Source organism: Salvia hispanica, chromosome 2, assembly GCF_023119035.1.
Source record: "Salvia hispanica cultivar TCC Black 2014 chromosome 2, UniMelb_Shisp_WGS_1.0, whole genome shotgun sequence".
In the NCBI taxonomy this organism is placed as follows: Eukaryota; Viridiplantae; Streptophyta; class Magnoliopsida; order Lamiales; family Lamiaceae; genus Salvia; species Salvia hispanica.
In genome coordinates, this window is record NC_062966.1 from 8,673,842 (window position 1) to 8,696,137 (window position 22,296).

General features: G+C 38.8%; 3 protein-coding genes across 3 annotated transcripts; all 3 read right to left on the reverse strand.

Annotated features, from left to right (window-relative positions):
• Window positions 1-360: 360 nt before the first annotated feature.
• Window positions 361-3,474, reverse strand: LOC125208177 (beta-glucosidase BoGH3B-like). Its single transcript, XM_048107759.1, has 9 exons — window positions 3,040-3,474; window positions 2,712-2,937; window positions 2,411-2,615; window positions 2,219-2,309; window positions 1,999-2,144; window positions 1,669-1,912; window positions 1,483-1,587; window positions 1,238-1,420; window positions 361-1,157 (listed from the first exon to the last, which is right to left on the reverse strand). Exons 1-9 carry the CDS (start codon window positions 3,079-3,081, stop codon window positions 459-461), a joined length of 1,941 nt encoding a protein of 646 aa, XP_047963716.1. The 5' UTR covers window positions 3,082-3,474; the 3' UTR covers window positions 361-458.
• Window positions 3,475-6,496: 3,022 nt separating this feature from the next.
• Window positions 6,497-9,787, reverse strand: LOC125203330 (protein QUIRKY). The gene has a single exon (XM_048101653.1). It carries the CDS (start codon window positions 9,633-9,635, stop codon window positions 6,645-6,647), a length of 2,991 nt encoding a protein of 996 aa, XP_047957610.1. The 5' UTR covers window positions 9,636-9,787; the 3' UTR covers window positions 6,497-6,644.
• Window positions 9,788-12,850: 3,063 nt separating this feature from the next.
• LOC125205981 lies at window positions 12,851-20,019 on the reverse strand. The gene is given in 14 exon segments (XM_048105222.1): window positions 12,851-13,422; window positions 13,516-14,037; window positions 14,274-14,785; window positions 14,788-14,938; window positions 15,545-16,063; window positions 16,153-16,365; window positions 16,452-16,741; window positions 16,946-17,085; window positions 17,496-17,724; window positions 17,810-17,987; window positions 18,552-18,915; window positions 19,006-19,070; window positions 19,307-19,389; window positions 19,845-20,019. Coding segments are annotated over 11 exon segments (3,237 nt in total). The 5' UTR covers window positions 18,807-18,915; window positions 19,006-19,070; window positions 19,307-19,389; window positions 19,845-20,019; the 3' UTR covers window positions 12,851-13,194.
• Window positions 20,020-22,296: the final 2,277 nt, after the last annotated feature.

The following is a 22,296-nucleotide window of genomic DNA, read 5'->3' on the forward strand; positions in this document are numbered from 1 at the left end:
TATTTCTAATCAAGGTTGTAAGAAGTGTGCAAATCAAGATGCATGTGGACATGCACTGCGTCGTTGGTCTTTGGAGGGACGTACTGGACGACTTTGTGTGCACGCATGTCCACTTGGGTATTATTGGGCTATATGCCTAATGCAAAGTTGGATTATTTGGTTGTATGAGGTATATTTAATTTGGTTAATTTTATGGTCTAAAAAAGATTTAGTTGAACATGAACTAAGCATGCATAATTAATTTTCTTTTACTTTGTCTTGTTAACAGGAGGCGTTGATGAATAATGACAAAGAAGTGAGATACGCAAGTAAGGGATGGCACTACTTTTTTTCTTCTTTTTAATTTAATTCTGTTGCCAATTCACACAAAAATGGTTAGATTTTATTGGGGCCATCATAAATTACAGCATCCAAGCACACAAGTATAGAGAAGCATCATATATTTGTATCCAAATATTTCAATGCCCTGCAGCTGTAGCGTTGGGCTTGGTAGTAAGCCCGAAAGCGAAGGGAAAGAGCGGATCATAAGGGGTGTCACCCACATTGAGAGGAAGTTGATCAACACTCTTGAACCAAGTCCGTGGAAGCTTCCCACTAAAACCATGCACTCCGTATAAAACATCAGCAACACCCTGCCCCTCACTCCCCGGCAGCCACGCCGCCACTAGCGCATCAATCTGCGCCATATACGCCTCCATCACCACCGGCCTCCCCGTCACCAGCACCACCACACATTTCACAGCCCCACACACGCTCTCGATGGCACTATACCCTGACTCCGGCAGCGTCAAGTTTAAGCTGTCCCCACTCCCCTCTGCATACGGCACCTCTCCCACCACCACCACCGCATACGAGAACTTGCTACATTTCACGTACGCAGCTTCTGGCCTTTCCACGTACACAACCTCCGTGTCTGGGTCAACTGTATTTTCTATCGCACTCAGGATGGTGGTGCCTGAAGTGATGTTGCCGCCCTTCCCCTGCCACTCGATAGTCCAACCGCCACACTGGTATCCGAGGTTGTGGGCGTGGGACCCTGCTACCAGCACCTTTGACGCCTTCTTAGGAAGCGGTATCAGGGGCTCGTCTGCACCCGCCCCGTTCTTTAATAGGACTAGAGATTTCCTCACTGCTTCTCTTGCCAGTTGCCTGTGTGCCTGTTGCCAAAACCTCATTCCTCTTGCACTTGCTAATTGCATAGTTTTTAAAATGAAGGGTTTGTTAAGTGATAGCTCACCTCACAGCCTACATAGTGAGCCATGCTGTAATCAGCTATCGGGTTTTCAAAAAGCCCCATTGTGAACTTCACTCTGAGAATTCTCTTGACAGCATCATCGATCCGCCTCATCGGAATGGACTTGCTTCTGACTAAACTAGTTAGTCCATTCTTGAATTCAGTATAGTTAAGCGGGATCATCACCTGGAATTTTACGCCAAACATTATTTTGTTGACTACAAAACCAATTTAGTACTATAACGAACCATGTCAATGCCAGCCCCGATTCCTGCTAGTATCGAATATGTATAGTTAGCATCGGGCGGATCAGTTATCAGGTCTATGCCCTTATAATCCGAGATCACAAATCCCTGCATTGCATATATATGGGAATGTCAAGAAAATTCAGTTTGTTATTTATAAAACTGAAGCATAGCATGGACTTAATTTACTCTGAAGCGTAATGTTTTCTTGAGAAAACCAGTGATGAGATTTGTGTTGGCGTGCATCTTTTCTCCATTGATGCTTGAGTAGGACACCATGATAGTTGCGACGCCCTTGATTATGGAATCATCGTAGGGAGACATGTGGATGCTAAGCAATCTGTGCATGCCCGTCACAGTATTGTTCATGTTGATGCCTCTGGTTGTCCCACCATCGCCAACGTAGTGTTTGGCGCATGCTGCAACCTTATCTCTGTATACAACATGTAACATAACCATACCAAAACCGAAATATTTTTTGATAATGCTTGTACAAACTAAGTAGTAGTAATAACTTACTGCCCATTGACATAAGGAACACCCTTGCGAGAATCAGAAGGTATCTCTCCTTGAAGTCCTACTATGATCTCAGTCATTTCTTTCACAACCTTTGGATCTTCGCTGTAGCTCTCGTAGCACCTGCCCCATCTCGGATCCCTGCAGACCTGCACAACACGCGCAGATGCATACATATTAAGCAATTAATTCCATTACAAGTGTGATAAATTGTGATTGTTACCGCGATGCAAGGTGCAAAAGTGTAGGGAATCCCTGTGGCTCTAAGTTCAAGTGCAGTGGCAGCTCCAATTTTCTTTATTAATTCAGGGTCCCTGTTCATATATAGTCAAACTCAAATATAAAGATACAACTTTGGTGGCCTGGTCACAAGAAAATGTTCCAAATACACATACAAGTAATGTAAAATGCTTGCCTAGTAGCACCAAGCCCAATGTTGTGGGGGAAAATAGTAGCATTGTAAACAGTGTTGTGTCCATGAACTGCATCAATCCCATAAATCATCGGAATGCCAAGACGGGTTGACAACGAGCCCTTCTGGATGTCATTCACCATATCGACCCATTTCTCGGGGGGCGCCATCGGGCCTGGAGCACTCCCTCCACCACTCAACACACTCCCTAGAAATAGAAACATGATATTGATAGTATAAGGTATATGCATAAATAGAAGATACTAATAATATTGTGTTGAGCCTAATCAAATTGTGGAGAGACCTATGTAGTAGTCCTTCATAACTTGGGGTGATGCAACGGCTAGTTCAATTTGCATCATCTGCCCTATCTTTTCCTCTAAGCTCATCCTCCCCATCAAATCCTTGATTCTTCGATTCATCGGCTTTGTAGGATCTTTGTACAGTTTGTACTCCGCATCTGCTATGCCTCCCAACCAACACATCAGTAGAAGCCCCATTGCAAATTTCCCCATTTTTGCCTGCATTGGCTGGCAGTGGCACACACTTTTATCATGAAAAAAATATTGAAAAAGTGAATTATGCAAGCAAACTTCTTACAACAATGTATAGTATTTTTTAAAAGCAGAAACCTTTTTAGTAAGATACTGATGGAATCTTGTGTGTGTGTGCATTGGTTACCACTCTAAATATCACTAGGTACATGTGATATGAGAAAACAATAATGAAGGAGAAATAAATAAAGAATAGCATGGTATATGACAAATATATTTGACACTGAAGGGAGCGAAGAATCATAATCAAAGCAAAAGGGCAGGGAATAATACAAATTGAATTAACTTAGAAGAATGTATGTGTAGCACATTGTGAAACAAATGGACCACAATCACAGATCACATGAATCACGGGATGCCACATCTCGTTTGCTACAAAACAAGAACTAGTATATTACTATATTTTCCAAGGTGCGCATATAGATAACATATAGTAGTACTTGTAGAATATCTCAAGATCACAAATCACAACAAAACAGTGCTGGAAATAAGAGTTAGATGCATTCACCAAATAAACAAAGTAGAGGAACAAGAAAATGAAATAAGGTAAAGAGAGAAGAGAAATTACTTATCCTCTGTTTTTATGGGGAAGAAATGCTTCAAACTTGCAGAAAATGGCAGCCATTACAACATCGTTAAACAATCATCTCTTGCTAAACAAATGGAGTGTATTTCATTATTGAAGAGGGAAGTTATAAACTTCATTAAAGATAGTGAGAAATTTGTGTGCAAAACCAAAGCTTATTGTGTAGGCTAATGGCTACCTATAATAGAGTGTGCTAGTAATTTTTTTATCCTCTGCTTTGCTGCTTCTAACTTGCTGAAAAGTGTAGTCATTAAAATTAAAACAACCATCTCCTACTAAACAAATCGAGTATATCTTCATTATTGAAATCATTCCATAAGTAAGAGTGAAATGGCAAACAGAGAAAATAAGGGGTGGAAACTAGAAAGCCAATGGAACTCACAGTTATACTTATACCCAAGCCCTTGATAAAAGATATACCAGCAATCACCACTTATTTGTCTGTGTATGTGTGGTAATATATATACATATATGTATATAGAGAGATAGAGATAGAGATATTTTTTCTGAGCATGAAAGTGATGATTCTGTTTGAGAAAATATATAGAGCGATGTTTGAACGGGACAAGTTCCATTTGTATATTCGTTATTTGATTGCATACAGATACAGGCAAGGTGGGGTTGAGATCTTCTATATATAATCTCTAGCGTGATAATGTAAACCATCAATATTTATGAACATAATGATGTCTGTAACTGTAAATAATACCATTTTGTATATACAAAAATGCCACCTTTAAGAAGTACTAGAAGATGATTTTGAAACCAAATCAAGTTATAATTGATTCGGCATCCACCGTCCATATATTATTGAAGCACGAAAATAAATAAAAGACATAAATCAATAAGTAGGATGGGAATGGGCATAGAGGCATTCACGAACACGTCTCTTCTCTTAATTGGCCACATGCTATTATTTTCTTAATATTCCCTAACACTCATAATTCTATTCCTATCTACTGGATCCCACTTTTAAATGTCATCTCTTATTCCATAATTTGAAATTATGTATATTTATACATTAAAATTCAAATTAAAACAAAAATTTTAATTTCACTAATATTAAAATTTTACAAAATAAAAATAAAAATACTTCCCTCATTCACCATTAAATATCTCATATTGCCATATTCAAATGCCAACCATTAAATGTCATATTCACTACTATTATTTTTTATAATAAATCCAACATTCCACTATCTCATTTTTATTAATAATTTATTACAAAAATAATATTTATAAGTACAATTATAATTCACTCATTTTCAATTTACATTTCTTAAAATTCATGCAAAGTCCCATTATTCATGGACAAAGGTACCCAACATTTCCTATAAACTCTTTTATAATTTTTTTTGGGTATATTCAATTTTTTCTTGTTTCACTTATAAACTCGTATTTTGTTTTATTAAGGTATTATAGTTGATTGAGGTGTTTATTACTGAGTTTTTAGCTTGATTGTTAGCTTTTTAGTCAATTTCATGGCATTTGATGCTTGACAAAGTTATTGAGTTTGTGTGCAGAAATTGGTGAAAAAGGATCAAAATAGACGAAGAATGGACGCTCGGACAAACATATGGCTGAAGTCAGAGGCTCCTCTACTCAATCGGGTAGGAGTTGTGCTTGATAGTATAATTCTAAAATAATTTAATTGAAATCTACACATGCCGTTTATGGGGATTGATCAATTGCTAACTCATCATTTAATTGCTAACTACAACTAATTTAAGGCCATATGATTTTAGAAAACGTGTGGTCTACAATTTGCCACGTGTAATTTTCATTTATATTAATTAAATCGAAAAAGATAAAAAAACTCCAAATTAGGGTTTTGGATGAAAATGTTAATATAGTGTTTCGAAAATATCAACACAATGCTTTGAGAATGTCAACACAATTTAGGATTGACATTGTATATGCTTTATATTGACATATTATCTTAGCTGCATTGACATTAACCTGTGTACGAAAATACGAAAATTCTAGATTTTTTTATTCAAATTTTGACGTCGGAACATATGCATGTAGTATATCGTTGGAATTCTTATAAAATTATCTGTAATTTGATATATGTTATATGAATTTAAAGTTTTGGGATTTCTTTTAAAAGATAGTTATAACTAACTTGACATTAATATCCTTATTGATATTTTTTCGAAGTAATCATATGATCTTATTGACGTTTTTTGTTGATCGTATTGACCTTTCATGGTTGATGATCTAGACTTTTAATTTGAATATCTAATGACTATTATTAAATTATAGTTAACAATTAAGCATTGAATTAACAATATAACACTCTCCAGTGTTTAAAACCCAAACATTCTAATTTCTCGATTAAGCCAAACATTCTAATTTCTCAATTACTTAATCTTATTTCAACTCACATGCACATTTATTGGGGCGTTACATTTTTCTTGACCAGGGCCCACCATTTAATCATATACGTAGAAGGAAAACTTGTTTACCCAATTAATACTATTTGTTTTGAAAAAAAACAATAATAGTAATGACAAACCATGGCAGCAAAAATAATTTCTCATAAAATTGAAAAATAAATTTTACATAATACTACAAACAACTCAGACATGTTTTAACGTATCTACTTAGTTGCATATTGTACTCAAATTGCAACCAAAATCACCAAATTAAATTACAATGACAAAATAATTTTAAGATTGAATAAAATTGAGCGTACTGTAGTTTTCTCAAAATAATCATAGATATCCTTTTAGCCAAATCAGGAGGTTAGTCTCCATTTTAATCTTCGCAACTTTATTTAGAGTCCAGACTAACGGAAAGAGAGTCTGGACTATATTGTGTGTAATTACAATTGTAATGATCATGGTAAGTTTGAAATTATTATATATTTTGAATCATACAAACATAACAAAGTAGTACTCCTACATAGTATAAGTATTCAAAAATTGATAAAATAAGTTCTACTAGTACTACTTAACTAGAGCTTGAATAAATAAATGTAAAGACTACAATCAGCACATACTCGAATTATGAATATAGAAACTTTATAGTGATAGCTACAAATCTCACTCCAGAATTAACCAAGTGCATAATTAAGGACAGATGTAGTGATTAGTTAAAGCATACGATCGGAGAGAGAAGGCAGTCGGCGGAAGAAGTTGAGAGCAGGCGAGGGCATTCTGTCCCTAAATATAGGATGCCTCAAGTAATAGAAACCCAACGCCATTGCCACCATCTTCGACGGCACCATATACAACACCAACGCCAAAACGAAACAAAACCCCACGAAGATCCCCGTCGCGCGCGGGTCCCTCCACGTCACCAGCGCCTGCACCCTCTCCCCCTGCGTCGCGATATCCCCCAGCATCGCCTGCACTCGCGCCCCCAGCATCCGCAGCTTGTCGTACCTCGCACGCACCACCTCGTTCCCCCTCGCGCACGGCATCGCCTCAAACTCCTCGTCCACCTCCTCGCGGTCCACGCTCTCCGCCAGCGACAGCCTCGGGTCCAAGTGCGGCAGCCCCGCCTTCGCACGGAACCTGTAGTTCCACGCGCCCACTGCGAACACGTAGAAGGCCAGCGTGGGGACTATTAGGTCGGGGAACCACACCAGAATCACCATAAGCGCGTGGATGAGAAGGGTGGCTGTTGGGTTCTTCCAGGAGCGCGTGTCCTCCACCCAACGGAACACCTCTACCGCCCCCGCCATCACCTTTATGATCCTGTACCAGTTTGCTCGCACCCTCCGCATGCTGAATGCGTTGGCGCCGTCCTGCTCCAGCACGTGGTTCACCACCTCGCGTCGCAGGGGCGGCTCTGACCGCGAGAGGTGCGTCGCCACGATCTTAACAGCAGCGGATCTCAGCGCTTCCTGCTGCAGCATTCCGAGAGGCTTGAGGTGGTGCATTGCCGGAAGCAGGGGCTGCGAGTACACGTGTAGGAAATCCAGCGTTGGCGTTGATCGGACGAATCGGACGGCCAGTTCTATCTTCCCCATTTTCTTCAGGCCGGCTTGGGACAACAACATCAACGGGAATACGCTTCTATACACCTTGCCAGTAGTCAGTGTAGAGATACGAATACGTACTTTTCCAATGCGGAAATCGGGCCTTAGGGAGGCCTCTGACTCGGCTACTTCCCAACTGTCGAATACTCCGACAGTAAGAACAGTGGAAGGGTCGTATACACGCCACGTGTACTGCTCGTTCCACCTCGGCTCTAAGCTATCGGAGATAGTGCGAGTCCGGACCCATTTGTTGCCGTATTTCGCGACTGCGTAGGCGTCGGTTGAACCTTTTGCGTTGATAGTTTTTATCGGCTGCAGATCGTTGCATCCGATTATGCCTAATTCGATTGTTCCGATTGGTGGTTTCCAGAGCTGCCTGGCTGTAGGGCGGTAGTCACTGCAAACATGAGCGCCTTCGTCCATGACATGATATCCACCGTCGAAACAGAGGCGCAGATGTACTCTGCCTCTGTATACTCTCTTCTCTTCGTTCGGATCCTCCAGTGTGAACCATTTCGACACCACATTTCGGTCGTCGACGCGTCGTTCGATGGCCGATAGAGGTACTCTTGTGACGCCGACAATAGCTTGCTCCTTGGGTGGCCTGTGCTCGATCAGGACGAACACGAGGTCATTCTCAGCCGTGAAAGGCTCCGCGGCGACGAACATCAGATCCTCATTCCACGACGGCGGCGCGCCACTCACCTGTTTTGTTTTCTGGACCTGAAATCCCAATTGTGCCTTCAATTGGAAGCTCGACTCTTTCAAGTTTAACATTGAGATGTCTTGTGCCTCGATGACAGTGGAGCGGAGGTACCACAGTTTAGGCGATTGGTACACCTTGGATCTGGAATTGGCGTTGGCACCCACGGTGTCAGTCTTCCAAGCATCAGCGAACGAGTCGTCGGCTTGGGTGCCGAGCCACGTGGCGAGCATGAGGTCCCCTCTGTGGGCTCCACCGCCTTCGAGGCGGTACCACTGCGGGGCCAGCGGGCTGTCCGGCGGGTCCCGCAGGGGGATCTCGCCCACGTCGAAGCAAATGCCACCTAGGAAATCATGCCCCACGTCAGCACCGATGGGGTCCCACACGGACACTTCGAGTATTGAAGAAGAGTCTTCCCAGTCGCGCCGGAAAGCGAATGTCTGATCCCAGTCGAATAATGCGGTTTTCCGGGCTGGTTTGGAGACGACGTGGAAGCCGGAGACGGCGATCTTCACCACGGGGCTCCCCGTTGTGGGGAGCGACCGCGCCCTCACCACTCGAACGAAGAGGTAATGCATTTTGTCGACTAGATCGAAGGAGGATTGCTCAATCGTGGATCTATCAGATTGATCGGACATAAAGCTACGCACCGACGACACGCGGCTGATTGGCTTGGGGCCGTTGATCTTCACTTCCGGCATGGCCGCTGAGGCAACTGACGCCTTCAACTGATCGGCTTCGGAATCAAAAGGCGGTGGTGGTGGCAGAGGCTCAACTGATTTCTCTTCCGGCATTGCTGCTGAAGAAACTGATGCCTTCAATTGATCGGCGTCGGGATCAGAAGGCGGAGACTCAACTTTGTCAGCTTCGGCAAGTGGTTTCTCTTCTGGCGCTGCAGCTGATGTTTCATTCTTTTCGGGCTCATCAGAAGCTGGAGGTGGTGGAGGATCGGCGGCGGCCGGCTCAGGGGGAGGAGAAGGAGGCGCGGCCTCGTCGGTGAAGTAGATCTTCAATCCGATCTCGCCCTGGATCCAACTCAAGAGGCTCTTCTTCTCGAGGGGATAATATATCAGAGCCTCCTCGCCTCGCTTGACGAATTGGGTGGCGCTGAGCCTGACTCTGCCGAGGAAATTGCTCCTGGTTGTGGGGCCGACGTTTTTGTCGTGAAAAACGTCGAGCTCCAGCATGTCGCCAAAGACCTCAGGGGTCTTGGAGGCGACGTTGAACTCTAGGCTCTCGTTCCACGTGGGACTGAGGTCACGGATCACGGTCCTCGTCTTCCTGCGCTGGCCGTGGAAATCGAGGACCGCGTAAGGGCTAGATGTGCCGTGTCCGTCTTTGGGTAGAAGGTTTCGCGCGTCCACCACCTCGACTATAAGCTTGCGAACAGACGCCATTATAGTCGTGGAATTAAATTTGGAGCTCGCAATAGTATGGAATTAGGGAGGGAATTGAGGTTATCGTTATAGTGAAAAAGTGAGTGTGCATGGAGTGGAAATCTTTGTTGGCAAGTAAGAGATGGTGAAAGAAAAAGTTCATGTGGTGCCTTACTAGTGTCACTTTTTCTTCCTTACTAGTTACGATATTCATCTTTATAGATTCCTTCACGCTCTCTCTTTCATCCTTTTCAAATTTTAATACTCCCGTCGTGGGTAGAAAAGTTAGTGGAATGTGAGACCTATTTTTATAAATAAAATGTGAGTGTAATGAGTTGGTGGAACGTAGGATCCGCTTACCAAATATAGTTTAAATGAAATGAGACATTTATTGGTGGACAGATGAAAAAGAAAAAAATGGACATTTAATAGCAGACGGAGAGAGTATTTATTTAACCAGTATTTTTAATTAAGTTCGTATCTACTGTAAATAATGATTTACACATGGCTAAGGAATACTATAAGCATAATAGAGTTGAGATGAGAATATACACTTCATCCGTCCATTATTTAAAGAATTATTTTGTTTTTTGGATTGTCTATGATTTATGTTACCATTTATTTTGTTTCTCTTTTAATATACAAACCACACATTCCACCAACTTCTTTCACTTACAATTCAATATAAAACTAATTTTAAATGAGTCTCACGTTCTATTCACTTTTTTCGTTTACTTTTTTTCACATTGTCAAATAATTTCTTAAAATTTGTGACAAGTCAAAAGGGCTATTTAAATGGTGGAGAGAGTGAGTAGTTTGTAGTAATTCAAGACCATTGATTAACAAATCATCTAATTTTTGAGCTCTACAAATGAAAACGGATACGTTGTCAATCTAGTGTATGTTTGATTCACTTAGAGTTCGTTCAACCTCTGTTTTATATTTTGTTAATCATATTATATCAAAGGAAAGACAATTAATAAATTGATTTTTTCCTTTGATAGATGTGCAGGAAAAAGGAATATCGCATGCTTTCTATTGGGAAGGAATTGCACTGACAAAGTGACAAATTCATGATTAAAAGATCGTAAATTTGTTTCCAAAAAATGTAATCTATGCTTATTAAATTCATTAAAATATAGTTTGATAATGTGCATAAGATTCTACAAATTTTCAAATGTGAAGACGAGTGTGTGACTAAGTGGTTCACTTTTGAAAAACATGAGCATCCTTTCTTATCCACCGACCGACCACGTTGAACAAACTAAGCTTTATACTCTACATCTTTTCTGACTATAGATTTATTATTTGGCACACATTCCTATATACAAAGTTGTGCTTTATTTCCTTCACTACGCTATTTTTCAAAATACAAATTGCCTCAGATTCATATAGTTCATACTTGTAAGCTGTAAGTACATCACATTGCGTGACAGTGCACCACTGATGCCTGATTTCATACGTGGCAAATGTACATCTTTATCATTAGAAATTAGAATTCTAAAATAATTTATGAATTCTGTATTTTTAACCATTTGTTGAACTTCGGCCAACATCATAACTTTACCAACTTTGCTGCTTTTCCCCATTTATGGCCGAGTATTTCGGTAGACCAAATTGAACAATCTTTTTGGTTTGCGTGAATCAATCATATTCCCACGACTTCTCCCATATTACTTCGACTCTTTGTTATTATACGAATAATAGCATCATTGCTATCGTGATCACATTAACCTTGGGGGTTGTTTGAAATTTGTACAGAGGATTTCTTATGGAATGAATGGTGTAAGGAGAATGAATTGAACTAAATATAAAACATTTGTTTTTTGGCATGTGATTTTATGTAATAATGTTCTGTGAGTTAATGAATAGAAAATAAAAATAAGAGAGAAAAAAAATAGAAATATAATTTTTATTTCTGAAAATATTTTATTTTTAGTGAGACAACCCAAAAAATAAAAAATATTGCAGTCCAATCTCAAGTTTGTGTCATGTTGTGGATGCTCTAAATAAACACAAACACCATGATCTCATTTTGGCTTTATGCCAATCTCAACAAAAATAATACTAGTAGAGTTTAGAAAAATATTTTCGCTTTTGCTTGGTGGATCTTTGTCTTTTTGTTTAGGGCGTGTCTACTTCTGAATTTAGAGGTAACGAGAAAGAGTATTCCCATACATGTGTTATCACTCAGATTTAAATGTACAGAAACTTCAATAAATCCTGATGATAATTTAATGATTCAGTGCAAATTATAAACTGAATAAAAACTTCAAACTATAACAAAATATATCTATTTTAATTTTCCTTAGATATATACTAGAGTGAACTACAAAAATAGTCTCTGGACTATAAGTTTATCTCGTCCATAGTCCCTAAACTTTAAAAATATCGCCAGACATCCCTGACTAAGGGTTTATCTCAAAAATGGTCATTTTTCACTGTTTTCGGTCGAAAATACCCTTTTGGAGGGTTTTGGGGAGTTTGGGCAATTTGGTCTTTTTACACTTTTAACATTTTAAATCTGATATTATTTCAATTATGTACTAAATCTGATATTATTTTAATATTATCATTCTCCTTCCCTTTTGTCATCCTTCACTTTATTTCTTTATTTCAATATTGATTTAATTTTATAAAATTAAATTTTAATTTTTAATTTTTAAATATCAATAAATTTTTTTAATTAAAACTATTAATTCATGGACACTATATATAGTGATTAAAACTATTAATTTTTGCTATTTAATAATTTTTATAATTAAAAAATGTATTGATATTTAAAAATCGAAATTTAAAATTTAATTTTTTAAAATTAAATCTAACATTGAAATAAAGAAACAAAGTGAAGGATGATAATTTTGAAATAATATCAGATTTAATACATAACTGAAATAATATCAGATTTAAAATGTTAAAAGTGTAAAAAAACCAAATTGCCTAAACCCCCCAGAAGGGTATTTTCGACCCAAAACAGTGAAAAGGGATCATTTTCGAGATAAATCCTTAATCCAGGGATATCTGGTGATATTTTTAAAGTCCAGGGACTATGGGCGAGATAAACTCATAGTCCAGGGACCATTTTTGTAGTTCACCCTATATACTAACAAATCCATAGCTTGTAAAAGTATGTGAGACGAATGAGACTGTAAGAGGCTTGTAAGAGGAGACTGTATATGATCATCAATACAACCAATGATCCCCAGATGAGCACAATAAGCACAAGAAACAACAAATAACAGGGGAGCTTATGATTACTGGACAACCAGTCAACATCTTCAACTTTATTGATAGTAAAAAATAACCACATTCTACTTGTACAGGTGAACTCAAGTCCCAACTAAAATGGGCCACTTTTATACAAGTTCAGCTCCAAATAAAAAAGATTGGGCCAATCCTAACTATGCATAGGCCATCAATGGTTGATAAGCATCTATTAAACGCAAATCTACACCATGAATTTGTTACTTTGGAACGAACAGAAACCAAGAAACTAATTGGAAGCAACTAGCTTAGGAAGTGAAAAAAAATGAAATTTACAGAGGATTCTAGCAAAATAAAAAAAACTACATCTTCCCTTCTATAACTGGTTCTTTACAATCCTAACATTGCTATAGAAGCGCCTAAGGTCTTTAATAGCCCTCTCTTCCATCTGAATCGAGCGAATTGATGAGGGAGCATCGACCTCCGGTTTGAACCAACGGTTCAAGCCAGCAGACTCCGATGGTGATCCCAGACCATTCATCACAGAGAAGCCAGTGGTGCTATTCTGTGGACTATGAGAAACTCCCAGCTGCAGCTTTTTTCCCTGAATAGAATTATAGCAGAGATTGTCGACTATTTGCAAGCTGCGATTTCAACACCTACTAAGTAAGAAAAGTACACGTATATATAGGTATACCTGCTGAAACTGGATATCCCTTAGAGATGGACGGGAAAGGGATGGTGGAGTTCCAGATGCCGCCCAAGGTGGCGTGTTTCCATCTCCATCAGGTAGTGATGCTTTTTGAGCAGGAGCCATAGCTATCGGAGAGGAACAAATGATGGAGCGTAGCGGGAGTTTCCCATTGTTTCCTTCAGCATGATCTTCTGACTCTTTCTTCTTTGTGGGCTTGGTCTCTGTCTTGCTCTGCTCGTCCTGTATAATGCGAAGTGACTTTGGTCCCCGAGAAGCTTTGGCACCACCCCAAGCAGGACCCTCACTTTTTGGCATCACCACGGGTGGTGGTGGAGCGACACTTTTTAGAACATCGTCTAGAGCACCACTGAGAAACATAGAAAGCCCGCCTTTTCTGTTCTTTTTCTTCGATGCAGTTGGAGCAACAGTCGCATCTAGGGGAATATTTACAGCTTTCTTACTATGAGATTCTGGAACCCTGGTCCCGTGAATTACCATGAAATTCCCAGAATTTGCAGCTTTCTCCTATAAATTGTAAAGAATATGGTAACCAACTGCTATACAATACCGACAACAACGAAGAGAGAATAGCCTAATCAATAAACAAAGTAATTGCTTCTATCTGTATATGCCTTTCCATCAACATAGTTGAGTAAAATGGAAAACATGCTAGTGAGATCAGCAAGCTTCCTTAACACAAAAATTGCATATTAATCACTAGAAATTTTCTTTCAAAGTTATAGAGGAGAATGATATCCCACCTGAACCTTATTGGTCTCTTCACCAACCTTGGCATCCTTGAAGCCCTTCATGATGCCTGGTTCAGAATCAATGGCTAATTTACTAGAGCATTCTTCCTTCTGGGCTGCCTTTCCTTTGTTCTTTCTTCTTTGTTTTCTAGATTCTGCTTTTCTACTTCCTCTTTCATCTACCACAGAAGATGCTTTTGTATGAACAGTTTCAATTGGTGCACCAAGCTCAGCGAGTGAATTCTCCAGTGCTGATCTCATTACAAGTTTCGAAATCTGCTGGCCATCGAGAAGATGGCCCCTAGATTGTTTTTCCTCAAGCAGCTCAATCTGCTGCAACTTTTTCCTCAAAGCTCTGATTCTTTTGTGGACACCTTCCACCGCAGCATCATCAAATTGTAAGAAACCATCTAACCTACGAGTTCCCTCATTGCAAAAGTTTAGCCCCTCTGTGCCATCATTGCGTGTCCTAAGTGTATCATCTTCAACATTCTCATCTTCACTATTTAAAATAGCTGGAATTTAGCAGTGGGTGTAGGAAGTTGACGACAACTCCATGGCTCTGAAGACTTCAAGTCTAGAAGTTTCTCAAGATCAATTAAAATATCAAATAATGTGCCAATAAAAGTTTGCACTGCCACTGCCAGTATATAGTCTAGGTTACGAATCACAATCTCCTGCAGCAAGTTTTGGCATCTTTTAGGAAAGAAGAAACTTATAAAAACAATGAAACTAAAATATGGAGGAATAAGTAAAAGGAACATCAGTTCAGTTAACCAGGTGGAATTCTCCAGCATCTGAGCAGAGAACATCAAATTCTAATTGCAAAGGCAAGCGCCCTTAGAAGGTGCTGTGTGTGTTAAGCACTAAATATCATTTAATGCAAGAAAGGTGATCAGTATCATAAAGTTACTGAATTTGCTACAATTTGCAAGTTTGCAAGCAAGTGCTCTTTGTAATCAGGGACCACAAATAGCAGCTTACTCTTGATCCTACAGCCGAAACTCTGATTGAGGCTCTGAAAGCCTTGAGCTTCTGGTTGACTATTTTATTTTATATTTTAGATATTTCTAATTGGCTATTTTATTTTACTTTTATTTCAAGTTGAATACTGCTATAGCCTAATTAAATTATCAATATTGTGAGACATCCCTTAATTCAGGCGACAACTAATGTTTCTTTGACAACATAGTAAAGTGTCAAACCATAAAGAGTCTACAAGTGAATATAACACAATTAGGAAAAGTTGATGCAGATAGCAGAATTAGAGTCGTGAAACAGACCTCACAATGTCTCTTGAGATCATCTGCTCCCAGTGAATCTGCAATTTCGAGCACTTGTATGGCATTTCTTGGCTCAACCAAATGCTCTGCAGCTACCTTTTCACAAAGACTTTTTAAGCTCGGTACACTTGGCTTCTCATAAGAATTTCTAGAACCAGGTAGTGCTGAATGTTCAATGTCATCCTTCATGTTGGAAAAGACATCATCATCCTCTACGTCATCAAACATGAAGCCTTCACGCAGTTCATCTAATTCAACCTTGACCTTTTGCTTCGGACTACTAGTAGCCAACTGGGGAAGAAAGCATGGATGATAGAGTGAGCTAACGATCAACAAATGTGTTTCTCCAACTGATACCGAGGTTGCCTTCTTCACTCCATGCAGCCTCGCTGGAGTAGGTGGAGAATCTTGTCCCTTCTTACCATCCCACATGTAAGCATCGCCAGTCACAGTAACTGCAGCAGTCCAGTACTTGCCTGCAGATATGCTAGTTATCCCTTTCCCACATAGTGAATGTAACTGCAAGAAAGATGTGTGCTCATTGTTAATGCGAAATATTTGCTAGATGGCATCATGGTACAGATGAAATTCCCAAAGCAAAGTAAAACCTGGAGACACTGAAGTTCAGGATCTGAAGATGACCAGTAGAATAATGCACCATCATCTGTAAGCGCTATGCTGTGTGTCATCCCAGCAGCTATGGCAACAACAGTAAGACGTTCCTTGCGATGAAATTTCAGTACAGTATTTCCAGCTTTCTTTATATTTCTAGCAATGTTTACACGTCTAGGGTTAACAAGTCTATGACCCCAAGTGAATACCTGCAAACCGTCATATATTTAAGTCCATCCATTCTAGGTATTTCATATACAAACCTATAAGAAAATTGTAACAAAAATCTTTATACCTCCCCATCAGACCCTAAAACAATTGTGTGGTACTTTGCTGCAGAGACTCCAACAAGGTGTTTACCCTTCAAGTATGCCACTACCCTCGGGCTATAATTTGAAGCTGAGTTAGATGTGCCATAACCAAGTTGGCCCTCTTTATTGCAACCCCATGTATATATCTCACCAGCCTCTGAAACTACTGCTGTGTGTTTATTTGCTGCAGAAACAGCCATTATTCTTGCCTTCAAGGAACTGACTCTACGAGGAGTGGGTTGTGTGTCAACAGAAGTATAGCCAAGCTGACCCTCTGCAGAACATTAATAGATAGTATAATTGTATAATTACTTCCAGACATAACACGGTATATTGATATTAAACAAAATGTTACAATTTTCACAAAAAAACTCAGGACCATTAATTTTCCTCCAAAGTGTAAAAAGAAAGGAAAGCATGACTAGCATAAATGCACAGGCTATCATAAATTCAAAATTAGCCATATAACATCATCTACCTCTATTGGAACCCCAAGTAAAGACTTCTCCACCCTCTGTCGCAACAACAGTGTGATGTTTAGCAGCAGCAACAACCTTAACTCGCCGTGCACCTAAACCCATTGTCACTTGACGAGGAGTGATGACTGCAGCTTGACCACTGAAAGAAAACAGATGGTTAAGCTCATAGAAGTTTCACCCAAAAAGATCTATTCTAGGGGAATGATGGAACTTAGAGATTTCCTGAATAAGATCACATGTTTTTCTTGAACATATGAAATTAAATAATCCATCCATGAATCTTGATTTTTCACTAGTGCAACTGATACAACAAAATCAACAGAAAACATGGTAGCTACACAGGGAGCCAAGAGTCTAAAATTCTGACGTTCTTGACGTCTTGTAAAATTATTTGATCACATAATGTGGAAGCACATCATTCGATAAAGTGAAGAGTCATTGTATTTTGAGAAAACATTAAGTAATAATTTATTATTTAGATATACAAAAGCTTGTTAAGTCTTCAAACATTGAGTATAAGTATAAACACCAAAATTAATTTCATGTCACCCGTGTATATCAAAGTCAGGATGCCCTAGGCGACCACCCCTTCCAAATCCCCAAGTGTAAACCTCCCCACATGCACTAACTGCCACACTGTGGAACTTTGCAGCAGAAATAGATTTGATAAATGAGCCATGAAGAGATTCGACTTTGCATGGTAACTTCTGGATGTGCGCATTTCCAGTTCCAAGTTGATAGTTTACCCCACTGCCCCAGCTGAAGACCTCCGTAGTTACTGAAAATCAAAAGAAATAGATCAACATCCTCGATTATGTCAGCAATAAACGTAGAAAATCAGATTTGAGGAAACAGCTACATACCCGAACTGTTTTCCTTGCCAATAGTTTGCAGTACAGGCCCAGATATGAGATCAACCGGCGTTCTAGATTTCGAATCCCCCAGTATCAACGAGGCACCAAACTGGAGGAGGACACAAGCAACTGCTAAATGTCCAAAATGAAGAGCCCTGTGAAGGCTACTCCACCCTGATTCCCCATCCTAACAAGTGGTAAACTGATTTTTAGAGGAAGCGAGGAAACCATGTCTGCATTAATAAACCAGAAGAAAAGGACTCATAATACTGAAGCTTGAGATCTTTTATCCATTCCTACACCACCAAGATGAGCATCTATTCATGTAAATAGCATCTCCCTCATATTTCTTTTGCAAATGATGACCCATTTAATGAACTTTAACATTTGTTGCAATACAATGGAATAAGAAACTGGAACTTACATCAAGGTTATTGCATCCATCAATTTGGTCAAACAAACTTTATTCATACGCTAGATAAAAAAATGCACCACTTACAAGGAAATTTGGTAAAAGCTCTGTGTCATTAATCCACTTTAAGATTATATTTCTCTTCTAGTCCAGATTATGATAAACCAAAGGAAAGGAAAATCAATTACGATACCCCAAGGGCAGAGAAACAAGAACCCCACATGCGATGACCGGGATCAAGAAACAACTCCAAATCAGTCATCATATAACAACTCAAGTAAGCATCAAAGTTAATGTCGTATGTCGTGTAGAGTAGAAGATCAGAAGGAAAAAATGTACCCTTGCATTAGGGTCTGCACCAGCTTCAAGAAGCCTTCTTACAACTGGTATGTGGTTCCTCCAAGTAGCAATATGCAAAGGAGTGAGCCCAAACAGGTTCTTTGCATTAATGTTCCCACCATTTTTCTGTAGCATCACCAAGGCTGAATCTACATCAGGTACAGAGCCCTCTCGCACAACCAACCAGAGATCCTTACTCTGATTAGAACATTTACGAGATGTTTTCTGGGACGTAGGCGAAACTAAATCCTCCATTGGAATGAATAAATGACTACAACTCAGTAGCTATTTAGGTCTGCTGCCGCTCTTAGTGAATCCTCGCTCCAGATATATAATTACAAATTAGTGTTGCTCGGCGGTCCTTCTGGTATTGCAGAGGAACCAAATTAGATCCTTGACAAATAAATAATCAATAAAACAGCTCAATTCATCATTTTCCTACAAAAAAAAGCACCTGATTGATTCTTTCACGAACCGCTGACAACATTATTCACAAAACTTTCTGGAGACTAATAGAATCTGCAATGTGGAGTCTTGGGTGAGCAATTGTAGCAGTATGCAATAAGCTATATATGTGCCTACCAAATAAAGAGTTGATATACAAACTTTCTTCAGTCCCTCAATATTATGAGAGTCTGTGAATATGTAAACATAATAAAGTGTCTCTTGCAGTATAACATGACATTTAAGTCTGATAGGGAAATTAGCCAATTAGGCAAGGTAAAAAAGTTCCATATATGCCAGAAAGTACTTACTCGGCGAGAAATAATCAACACAAGATCATTCAAATGCCCCGCACAAACTATGTCAAGTTTGATCTTCATTATCAAAACAACTCCTAATTGAATTGAAAAACTAAAATCGTCAGAAGTCTGAATTACACACATCATAAACATGGCTGATCAGACCTCGAGATCTCAAGCCAAACACACACAAAAATCGCAACATGATTCAGCATTCTCATTTAAGCAAATTTGATCATCGAAATTCCACCGCATTTCCCAAAAGGAGAATTATCTTAATTGTTAAACCACACGTTCAATGTTGACATTGAAGTAATGGCAGAGACGCTCCACCACACCCCATGATTGCTTAAAATAAATCATATCCAGATAAAAAAAATTGAATGTTGAAAATAAGAATTTGGGGAAAAGAGAAGGATGTGGAGATGTTGGATTACGCAAACAAGAGGCGTACACTAAAAAGATCGCATCTTCACGAACGAGAAAAAATGTAGGGGGCAGAAATTACGCATTAAAAAAAAACACTAGAATTTAATGAATACATGTCCACCTTGGTTTATTAGGACAAGTCCATCATATTCATCGGAGTAGAATTTGTAACAGCCAAGGCTAACAAGTTCAGCACTCTCCCTCTCTCTATATATAAAATATGAGAAAATGTGTGCATTTGTGATTGGTTTTTAATTCACATCGTGAACGGAAGAAGAGCCAATGTACTTTCATAGATGCAAAGGTGAAGAACTCTTCAAGCAAGCTCAGAGGCATTCTCGTAAATTACATTAATTTCTTCGGACTAAAATACCCCTATATATGTTTGTAGAAATTGACGCCAAAGGAGTTTATGGGAATTTGCGGTCAGGATTTCTCGGCACCGCTTCACCGATCGCAAATCTTGGCCTGGTATGCTGACACGTGTCATGTAGTAGGCATTCGGTTGAGGAACAAAATTTTATACCTGAGATATTCCGCCCAAAATAACCAATTAAGTGTCCTTTTTCTGCCCAACTAATTTGGCAACTACCCATTTTCCGTTATTTATGTTAATTCTTAATCCACGACAATTTAGTACTTCTAAATTCCTAATAAAATTGTCCGTTTATGGCGTAATTACGTATGGTAATTAGATGTCAAGCTTAAGTATGGAAATTTGAAAATTGGCAATGTAATAAAAAATAGTAGTAGCAAAATAGTGAAATAAAGCGTAAATAAAAAAAATATATGTAAAAGCATTGGACTTTTTGGGGGAGGAGTGGTGCAACTAAAACAAAAATAAAAAGCCAAGATTAACTAACAATTAGGGCACGTTTGATAGCATGTGTAGGATATAGTAAGATATGTAACTCGTGATAAGAAATTAGTAAGATATGTAACTCGTGATAAGAAATGTGGACCGAAGTCAAGATTAGGGCAATATAAAGATTTTATAGTATCGTTTGATAGATAAAATAGTAAGTCAAGATTATGGCATAAATACAAGTAAAAAGACATTGTTGCCCTTTTTCTCGATATGTACTTTACTATGTTTTAATCAAATTCAACTTCCTTTGTTCTGTAAGTTAGCAACAATTTGCTGAAATTGGTCATTATCGGCGGCAATGTGTGCCTGATTAGCAATCATCAATGATTAATTAAAAATGTGAAGTTTGTTTAAATCTTTATCAAGAATGCAATATGATGCCAATTCATTGAGCAAATCCAGAAATCAAATGCCTTAGAATTTCGGTGAACATAGAGCATATCCACACTTCAACTTAGAGCATATAAACAAAATTTATAGAGGAGTAAAGGTCCAGATCTGAATTTGTATATATCACCGCTATCTTGAGATAAAAAAAAAATACAAAATCTCACACGAAATCGAGCCACAACAATTGATAAATTGTTCATTGCTTCAAGAACTCAGATGCAAATGCTCGATTATGGAAGAAAACAGAGAACACAACATAAACAAAAAGGCTTAGATCTAGAATTGTAATCATCACTGCCTCAAGAACTCGACGGCGGAAATGGATGGTTTGACAGTGTTCGCCGAGAGAAATCCTTACTATCGCCGGAGACGGCCAATTCCAGCCGAACACATCGAAGGATACAAAAGAAGTTGCAGGGACAGAGAGCGATGCACCGTCGGAAGGCCTTCCACCTTCAGCTAGAGAATCGCCATGGGTGATTGAGTGAGGGATGGTGGAAGAAACGGGATGGGAAGGGGGAGTGTGTAAGTGAACGAAGGAGGGGTATTGTGGAAAACTAGGTTGAATAGTTATGTATCTCACCAATTTGGTGAGATACATAAATGAGTGAAATAGAGAATTTTCGCCGGGCCTAGTGCTCTAATGCGGGCCATGAGATAGAAGTATCTTTGTTACCAAACAAATGGAAATACATAGATATAAATTCTTTATCTTGGCATTACTACTCTATCAATCAAATAGAGCAGTTACAGATCTAATCAAAGAAGAAAGGGTATAAGCTGTACCCTAAAAATTGTAAATAGTCTAATGTAATAATCACACATCCAATATAAAATCTTGAACCCACCACTAAATAGAGGATGCTAATGCAACAAAAAAATAACACTAAAATTTTCATTAGAACAAAAATAATGGAGATACAATTTCTTTCCTTAGACCAACGCTAGGGATATAGTACAACTATCATCAACATGACACCAAGAATAAATATTTTTGATAAACAAAAGATCAAAAGACATTGGAAAACTCTCAACCAAAACAATGATTGTAACTCAAAAATTTATGCAATCAGACTTAGATCAATATGTATGAGAACTCTATGTAAAATTTCAGCCCTTCACTGAAAATTTGAGTCATTTGACCATATGATTATAACTTGATCGCGAACTGCGCAAAGTGAAAAACTTGCTGATATATTTTATTTTTAACTTCAGAATATCCTCTCCTCCTCACATTTTTCTTAGACTAAATTTAAACGTTTTGGTGTATGCTCTATTTACTCTTATTGTTATTTTCTTTGCATCCAATGCCCAA